Source organism: Euwallacea fornicatus, chromosome 3 (assembly GCF_040115645.1).
Source record: "Euwallacea fornicatus isolate EFF26 chromosome 3, ASM4011564v1, whole genome shotgun sequence".
NCBI lineage: Eukaryota > Metazoa > Arthropoda > Insecta > Coleoptera > Curculionidae > Euwallacea > Euwallacea fornicatus.
Genome location: NC_089543.1, coordinates 4,960,477 through 4,969,713, shown reverse-complemented (window position 1 = coordinate 4,969,713; position 9,237 = coordinate 4,960,477). Strand labels below are relative to the sequence as shown.

Below are 9,237 nucleotides of genomic sequence, written 5' to 3'. Positions count from 1 at the left end.
GGCACCGCACACTACCTATCGAAGTCGTACCGCGACCAAGTAAGAGTAGTACTACAAGACAAGAAAAGAAGTCGCAACTCAATGTTAACAAAGCAAACCATTCGGTACGGTGGCAGGTCTCGTAAGAGATTCCAGCATATTGTGACCAGCATTTTTGTGAATTCCTTAGTTATTTCGGTGGTTCCAACAGGATGGTGCTTACTAACACATGAGGAATAAGGATGAAGCTTTCAGCTGAGCTGCAAGAACCATTGAACCAATGTTAGGTTAAGGTATGTGTCGTAGTGTCGATGAACTTTCCCTTTTATCTACCAGTTTACCCTACTTAGCGAAATTTCTGAAGGGGAAAAGGTACCAGGGACGGGAATTTGGCTAAGTTATGTGCGTAGTTAAAGTTCGATGCAAATAATGAAGAGATAGAACCAGTTACAAGAAACGTCAAATGGTAGTACCGATCCAATATCCATCCTGTAAATAATAAATTGATTGGAATTTGCCAAGCCTTCTCTCTGAACAAGGAATGCATAATAAATAATTTTCGTTTGAAGATATCTTTCATTTGCCAGTGCTCGGATTATTACTCTTAAAGATAATTTATGCAATATTTTATGTTGATATCGGTACAATATTTTTATGGAATTAGATCAAAAATTTTAATCCGTTAGATGCATTATAGAAACCAGTATCGCTAGACTGAAAAGACCTCTAAAGCTTTTGTGAGCTTTAGTAGGAGGAGAGCTGAGAACAAACGCAGTAGATATTAATAAATAAATATGCCGTTTATCCAAATGGCCATAGAACAGTTCTTAGATAGTTTAATGGACGCGACGATAGTAAGTCCAAAACTCAGTACTTCCATTACAACATCGGCCTTATTTAAAGCACAATCCCACTGCGTGGGATCACAATTTTGCATATGTGGGTAAATTTTATCTACAGGAATTTTGTTCATTTTAATTTATGCTGTTAATTATAACCCAATCAATTGGCTTTAAAAATTCAAAGCAATTACATACAAATTTTAATGAGATTCTAGTCGTTGAAGCAACGCATTAATCGCCATTTAGCAGTATGTTTATTGTAAGTACTAGTACTTACACCAAGTACACATGGATATACAGAGTGTCCCACGAATATGGGTCTCTGCCCCTACCTTGAAAACTATGACCGGCAAAAGTCAAAAAGGCGGGTATGACGCTAAAGTGGAGGTGACTCATTGATTAAAAATGTATTCACGAAAATACCAGTTTCGGTTGAACCGGAAATGAATGTCAACTCGCTTATTTTAAACGGAACCCCCCTGGGTATTATATCAAATTTTGATTCTGTGGAACGTTATGGATACTTTTCATGTATGATATTCTATACCTAAAGTTTACGGTTTTCGAGATATTTACAATTTTCAAAAAAAAAAAAAATTACAGTTGCAACCATCAATGTATTTTCTAATAATTTGCAAGTTGCAGCTTCAGCTATCTCGTCCTCAACAATAAGTCTGTTTCTTCTGTACGATGTTTTGACAGGTCGACTGGTTTTAAAATGATCTATTATGCGGTTAAGGACTTTCGCGCAACTGCAATTTGCAAATTATTAGAAAGTGCATTAATGGCGTCAACTGTCATTTTTTTTTGAAAATTCTAAACAACTCAAAAACCGCAAAAATTTGGATGCAGAACATCATACGTGAAAAACGTTCATAACGTTCCGCAGAATCTAAATTTAATATAATATACAGGGTGATCCGTTTAAAACAAGCGAGTTGACGTTCATTCCCGGTACAAGCAGAGGTGACATTTTTATGTAAATATTTTTAATCGATACACCAGCTCTGTTTCAGCCATTCGAATTTCTACCGTTTCTTAGTCATAGTTTTCAAGATACGCGTAGAGGCCCGTATTCGTGGGACGCCCTGTATTGTTCGTGTATCATTAAAGTTAACTAATTCTTGACCGTATGAGTCAACGAGTTCGGAATACTTTATCGATTTCATTGGTAAACAGACGGAGCGCATTTCCCATCGTGTGTTGTCTAATTTGCTACGATTGTGTCCTGGTATTACTTTGATGACAAAAGCAATAGAAAGGAAAAATAATTGCAGAACAGCCCCTCAATACACAAAAATTTGAATGTATAATCGCCGGGGAAAATCAAAAAGGGAGTTATTGCTATGTCGATCGCATAAACTTCACTTCTACTCGTTATAGGGCTCGAGTGGCCGGAAGGGGCACAATTTGACCGCGCAAATCATCCTCATTTCCGCAGTTTACTTTGGATTTTAAGATGGAATTTTAATTGCAAATTCTTTTCATATTTAAATGCTCTAGCAGTTCAAGATTAAATGTCCCTATTAGGTGAACCACGCACGCCAAACCTAGTCATTAGGCGTAAAGAAGAATATAAAAGATTATTTAAAACAAATTCCAAAGAAAATTGTGAAATCATACGCCCACGACGGGTGGCAATTACGAATTCCACGGCAACATTTTGCCGTGGAATTTCAACAGTATCATTTTTTACAAGATCTATCATATGAGAAGCACTGGCTTTCTCTCTCTTTTTTAGGTAAAAATTGTTTATTTCTTAAGCGTTCTCTGCTAGGCGTTTTCGACACGAATAACACCAAGTTTTAAATCAAATAAGCTTAGGTATTATTCAGTTACTCAACCGAATAAGCCTACATTGCATTCGGAAGTCGAAAACTTAGTGATAAAGCCGATATGTTCAAAGCGCGAAAACCGCACATAAGGGGTCATCATTAGCCGTCTCCTTGTATGAGACGATATTACTATTTTATTATCATTTTGGCGGCTAATGAGCTTTTTTCTTTATTTTTGTCAAGCGAAAAATCCTTAAAAAACGATTGGTCTGGTTTTCTGGCAGCCGAGTAGTGTGGAATCCACTGAAGCGCCCAAAAACCTCTGGTGGAAAGAACCTTCCCCGATCCGAAACTGTCCCGCAGGGACATAACATCAGAGACCAACAAGTTGCTAGTATCTAGCATTAGGCTAGTTGCCTCTCTGTAGCTGTATTTGCGAGCCCGCTCTCCTTCGTCTGACCTGACTCCAGAACGTTGCTACCTGCAACAGTGGTTTCCTCACCGAATGCAACAGTGGTTTCCTCACCGAAAAGGGCCGTCGCTTCGCGTGTGAGGGTTTGCCCGAACTGTAGACATTTGCCGCTCTGTGTCAGGCAGGTACACGCCATCTTTCGGCAGACTCGCGCCCAGGTTCTTCCGGGAATTACACACTGCACGTCCATCTTCGGGACTTCCGCGTCGGTCGCCTCCCTGCCCTGGGGTTGCTTAGGGGGAACCAAGGTCGTCCAGTGGAGGTGGGGGGAGGTCCGCGGGCCTCATTGCTAGTGCACGGAGCCAGATCAGCACCCATATATGAGAGGCCAATCTATTGGGGGCGCCTACGTTTCAATTAGTCTTAGAAAATTCCTAGTCGCTGCTGAAAAACGACAACAAATTACGAAATAAACGACCAAACATCTATGATTTCTCAATAGTACTAAATGGTACTATTCAGTACTTTCAGGGTTAGTGAAAACACGTACTCACCTCTTGTTCGTGGCTTTTAGCAAATCACCGCAATTTATACAGAAAAATGATAATGTGTGGGCGAAGAGCGTGTCCCTGTTTAAATAAATAATCGATTAGTGTTTCAGTAATCTGGGGATTAACGACGTTTTTATTTTGGACTAAACAAGGCAGAAGTAATGCAATAAATCACGATATTCGATAAGCTGACAACCCCTTTCAGTGGCGCTACCAGGACAGCTAATCACAGCTGCAAAGGAATTGGTAGCGGCCCCATACGAGAATTATATCAAAGCTGACCTACTATTGGTTGCGTTATTGGGTAAATTTAACAAACCATTTATTGATAATAACAATTTTAACGAATGCTATATTTGGAAAAGTTCCATTCGCCTGATTTTTCCCATTAACACACGACATAATAGAATTGTTTTACAATGTTTACTAATGAGAATACCTCATCAACGGACATTTCTTTACTGTGAAAAACCGCATGCCGGTTGTGTTGATTGAATTAATTTTCTTTGCGGACATCAGGCAACAATGTACTTTCTTTTATTAGAATCAGCTCTCATGACTGTGTTAGAATTCACTTAAAAGTCAAATTAAACTGCAGAATGATTATTAAGTACGTGAACACAATTGAGACGTAGCCGGATATCAGTTGAAAATCCATTTCAAAAAAACCAATAGCGGACATTTTGGGCTGAAATTTTTTCATGATCTTTATCATGAAGCCAATTTCTCTTCTCAACTGGCCTTGGGCCAGTTCCTCTTGGAGCATTAAGCACGTCTTGATGTTATTTTGGATTTTCTTTCGAAGGCGTTCATACCCGAGGACCAGGACCAGTATATTTGCCTGAAAGAGATTAATGGATAAATCACGATTTTTTTCCTATTATGCACTTACGAAGAACGCGGAAACATAAGCGAGGGCTGTGACGCTGGAGCCCAAAGTATAAAACATCACCATTGCGAAACTTAGGCCATGAAGGGTCATGAGGATGCTGGTAATTATCAAGAAAAATAAGTGATATGAGAAGACAGTGTTTAGCTCATGAATGATCTCGTCGAGATTTGAGTAGATTTCCGTCACAATCCGCAGCTGGTGGCATATTTGATGGACCACACCGATCCTCGATAGTAAAAGCTGCTTTATGTACTTATTAACATGGTCGTATCTTCTCCTCAGGACTTCGAGCCATTCGAGGATCACAATGGTTGCGAATGAAGTCCAATAATGGATCACCCTGTAACACTCGCATTCTTGCAAAGACGCACGCCAGCTCGAAATACGTACTTACCGAAACATTATGTAAGAGAGTGCCAAATTCATTTCGTTGCTCAAGTACCAATAGAGCAACTGGGAGCTATGGATGATGAAGAAAAGGATGTGCAGGAGGGCAAATTTAGGGAAAAAGATGTAGCTGCGCAGGGAAAAATTTATGGTGGTCAATAAAACTTCGGTGCGCAGCAGCAGGGTCTGGATTTTAAGCCAGTTGTTGATGTAACGGTTCTGTTTAATGCAGAAATACGACAAGAAGATGTAACTAAAATGCACAAAAGTCACGCACGCGTATCATTAATTAACTATGTGCGCATACGACTGACGCACAAGTAGTTTACTTTTATTTGACAGATACCACCGAGCGAGACCATTAATTTGCGATTTTGATTTTACCTGGTAAGAAAATTGGACATATCCATTACTAAACACGTGATGGGCAAACGTGTAAAATAATAAAGCCTTAAGGTTAAAAGCTTGTAGGCAATGGGCGCTAAGGCACAAGCGATGATTATACCAAGAACTCGCATCCAACTTTTATTTCTTGAAGTCCACGGTATCAGAAACATAAATCTTCCTTGAGTGTGTAAATACATGAGGACCTTCAGATCCGCCTGCAACTTGGCCATGGGTACTGTTACGTGCTGTATTGACGATGCCACCTTCAACAATAAACTTGCTGAAAATACTTCGCTGGTCATTCTCTGGTATCAAACGCTGAATATGGTACAGTGGAATAATAACAGCGAAGATGTATGGGCTAAAAAATCATTAATCAAACGCCCGGCAACAATAATGTTCAATGACAGTAATTGTTATCTTTTCAAATTAACTATGTATGGAGTATGCGGTTTAATGTGAAATTTCTTCAGAGAGCAAATACGGTAAAAATTAACCATATGGCTCATTATTGTGTAATTCAATACGTTTATAGATTGTATGACCCGATTACCGTCAAAAATGCTTTTTTCATGCCTTTTTATAACAAAACGCGAGTGATCGATGATATCCATTAAATAATGCAAATTTAGCCGGTAACTGTGAGAAATTTTTTAGGATTTTTTTGCGACTGGAATAAGATCACTGGTCATTAACCATAATAGCAGACAAGATCTTTAGTACCCACTAATTATATGCACAGGGAGGTTCCTCATATTTTAAGAAGCCCACTGCAAGTTCATTAAGTCCCGAAGCTGGGACTCATTTTCAAGCAGAGCTTTCCTTTTTAATAAATGGCGAAAATGGGGAATTACAGAAATGGCCTCACATTTATTTTTTTAAATGGAACAACGTAATCCTGCACATTATTATAATATTTAAGAAGCCTGGAAAAAAATTCAACGATAAAAGTCCATAATCTCATAACGGATTATTGAGAAATTTCGATGCAAAGTTTAATTTTTTTAATGGGGACATCGAACTTGGGTATGGCCGCCCATTCTGCCAGCACCCATAGCGTAATTCCTATTCTAAAAATGAAAATTTTGCATCGAAATTTCTTAATAACTGCTTATGCGAATATTTACTTACCTTATAACACCGTTGAAAATACCCTTTTTTTACCTGTTTACCTGTACCCCAGTGTATAGTCAGGGCCGGTCTTAGCAAGTCTAACGTCTTGGGTGAAATTTTTAATGAGCACCCCCTATCCCCAGAAAAACCGCTGATCCGTCGCCCAACTTCGTTCCCCCTTCCTCCTCCTTCCTCCTCTTAAAGCTGATACTGTGTATAGTATCGACAAATTTGAGTTATTACTTCAACTCTCGTAAAAAATCAAATTATAATTTATAAACTATCTACCTACTCAAATTCAGTGTCCTTCATTCGGCAGGGCTCCTAGTCTAAGATATGAATCATCCATCTAGTCTCCTAGAACGACTCTCGCCGAGGCCAAATCCCTGTCCACTGGTTCGTTTAGGTCACAGCAACTCCAGCACTGATGATACCAACACTTCCACCGATGGAGGAGAGAAGTACCAACCATTCCATTTCGAGCAGCACAGTCGCGTAAATGGACGAATTTTCGATAACGGGAACCGCTATCTTCCCAGAGAACATGGATCATCTGAAGAGTTTGATTATGTGGTAAGTGGACGTCTCCTTGAAAATAGAATACTTAAAACCGAAGCGCCTCCATAAAATTCGTATATATCGTCCTATTTTGGCATTTTCAAGCACTTAATTGATACGAATTGTATACCTTGTCTATTAACCATTAACATTGGGATTTTTCTAGCAAAACTACTATGACCAGCCACACTCTTACTTGAGCGAAGACCCTGATTATGACCACAAATCAGACCATGCTCCACTGGGAAGGAGCAGCCTGAAATACACCAAAGGGTCTATTGATTTATCGTCCCTTTGTCTGGGCTCCTCTTATTGGGACAACGATCAGTATGAGAGTAAAAGTGCCAGCGAGAACTCCTCCCACCAATATTACTCGTCACAAAACCACCACCAATCACACAACTCCAATTATTTATTTGACAGTTTTGTGAACATTGGCAAATCTAGTCCTAGTCTAGACCAAGGGTATGCCACCCTGGTGACTGCTGGTGCCTCGTCAAACGCCAACGTTTGGAACGATGGCAACATTTACAAAGGAAAGAGGTTCCAACCCAAAAATAACTCTTTCGACAAAATATCCGACGACCTAATCATCAGAATATTTTCCTTTCTGAGCAGCATCGACCTAAGTACCTGCGCACAGGTTTGCAGGAGGTTTGACACTTTGGTGTGGACTCCCTCTTTATGGAGAGTCATCACGTTGGATGGAGAAATTGTTAGTGAAGACAAGGCCATCAAGGCAGTTCTAAGGCAACTATGCGGACAAGACAGAACTGGGGCATGTCCCAGTGTGGAACGGATTTATGTGACAAATGGCGCCAAGTTTTCTGATAAGAGCCTACTGCTACTAGCAAAGAGGTGTCCAGAATTAACCCATTTGCAGCTTCAGGGCTGCGCTAAGATCACGAATAACGCCCTCTATGAAATCTCGAATAGGTGCATTAATTTGCAACATTTAGATGTAACAGGTAATGGAGCTAAAATTGTGTAAATTAAGAAATCTGAAGTAAACTTATCCGTTTAGGGTGCATAAAAGTCTCCTGCGTAGGGTTAAACTGTTTCCCTGACGTCAATAGACGAATGCAGTTGCAATACTTAGATCTCACTGACTGCGTTATAATTCAAGACGGTGGCCTAAGGATCATCGTCCAGAACTGCCCGCAGCTGGCATACCTATACCTTAGGAGATGTGTACAAATTACAGGTATTCTATACTGATCTCAAGGAAGTTCCTATACTAATGAGTACTCTTCCAGATGCTGGATTAAAATATGTGCCAAGTTTTTGTTCGGGACTCCGAGAACTAAGTGTCAGTGATTGTACAAATGTAACAGACTTCGGTTTATACGAATTAGCAAAATTAGGTCCTACATTGAGATATCTTTCTGTTGCAAAATGTGATCAAGTTAGTGATGCAGGTCTCAAAGTAATAGCGAGAAAATGTTATAAGTTGCGCTATTTAAACGCTAGAGGTTGTGAAGCTGTATCAGACGACGCCATAACGGTTTTAGCTAGATCGTGTAATAGGCTTAGGGCTTTAGACATAGGAAAATGTGATGTTAGTGACGCGGGGCTGAGAGCCCTAGCAGAAAGTTGTCCTAATTTGAAAAAATTGAGCCTTAGAAATTGCGAATTGGTCACCGATCGTGGAGTCCAATGCGTAGCTTATTATTGCAGAGGGTTGCAGCAGCTGAACATCCAAGACTGCCAAATTTCTCTAGAGGGCTACAGAGCTGTTAAGAAATATTGCAAAAGGTGCGTGATAGAACATACTAATCCTGGTTTCTTTTGAATTTTGTTAATTAATTTATTATTATTAAATACCAATCTGTTATATTTTTTATTTGTAAAGTGTATTTATATAATTGTAATTTATTTTATGAAGTGTTCTATTATAGACGGGAAATTTCTAATGTTGAATCTAACACCAGCTATACTAGATATGTTATCTGCATTGGAAAAAATGTGCAACTCCATTAATCTGTTTTAGATAAGAAGTTCCTGAATAGCACTAACTGTTCTAACAATTAATATAATACTGGGCAACCTTCTACAATCCTTCATAGATCTTAAGTCACAAGTTAGATACTTAGAGAGTTCCCAATTTATAAAGCTGTATTCTGTCACATTTCTCAAATAAGCAAAGCATATTTTAAATATAAATTTCCTAGAGCGTTTTATTTTGTTTAGTGGTAAGTACTTACCCATTTAGGCCAGCCGGGACAAGGTGGCTAAGTCGCGATGGCCACCTAATTTTTTCAAATTTGAGGACCAATTTTCTTCTTCAGTTCGTGAAATATTGTAGCAGTGAACTACGATTTTTCAGGTCTCTAAATAAAAC

The 9,237-nt window shown here is 39.2% G+C and overlaps 2 protein-coding genes across 3 annotated transcripts; one reads left to right on the top strand and one right to left on the bottom strand.

Annotated features, from left to right (window-relative positions):
- LOC136350309 (F-box/LRR-repeat protein 7-like) lies at nucleotides 1-9,073 on the top strand. 2 transcript variants are annotated; one of them, XM_066301841.1, is made up of 6 exons: nucleotides 6-104; nucleotides 170-272; nucleotides 6,658-6,911; nucleotides 7,063-7,864; nucleotides 7,921-8,100; nucleotides 8,153-9,073. In XM_066301841.1, the coding sequence occupies exons 3-6, from the start codon at nucleotides 6,675-6,677 to the stop codon at nucleotides 8,686-8,688; spliced, it is 1,755 nt and encodes a 584-aa protein (XP_066157938.1). In that variant the 5' UTR covers nucleotides 6-104; nucleotides 170-272; nucleotides 6,658-6,674; the 3' UTR covers nucleotides 8,689-9,073. The 2 variants fall into 2 exon arrangements, with proteins under 2 accessions (XP_066157937.1, XP_066157938.1); XM_066301840.1 differs by having other exon boundaries at nucleotides 1-272.
- On the bottom strand, nucleotides 3,190-5,589 carry LOC136350310 (uncharacterized). The gene is made up of 4 exons (XM_066301842.1): nucleotides 5,223-5,589; nucleotides 4,846-5,091; nucleotides 4,452-4,791; nucleotides 3,190-4,400 (listed from the first exon to the last, which is right to left on the bottom strand). Exons 1-4 carry the CDS (start codon nucleotides 5,525-5,527, stop codon nucleotides 4,131-4,133), a joined length of 1,161 nt encoding a protein of 386 aa, XP_066157939.1. The 5' UTR covers nucleotides 5,528-5,589; the 3' UTR covers nucleotides 3,190-4,130.
- Nucleotides 9,074-9,237: the final 164 nt, after the last annotated feature.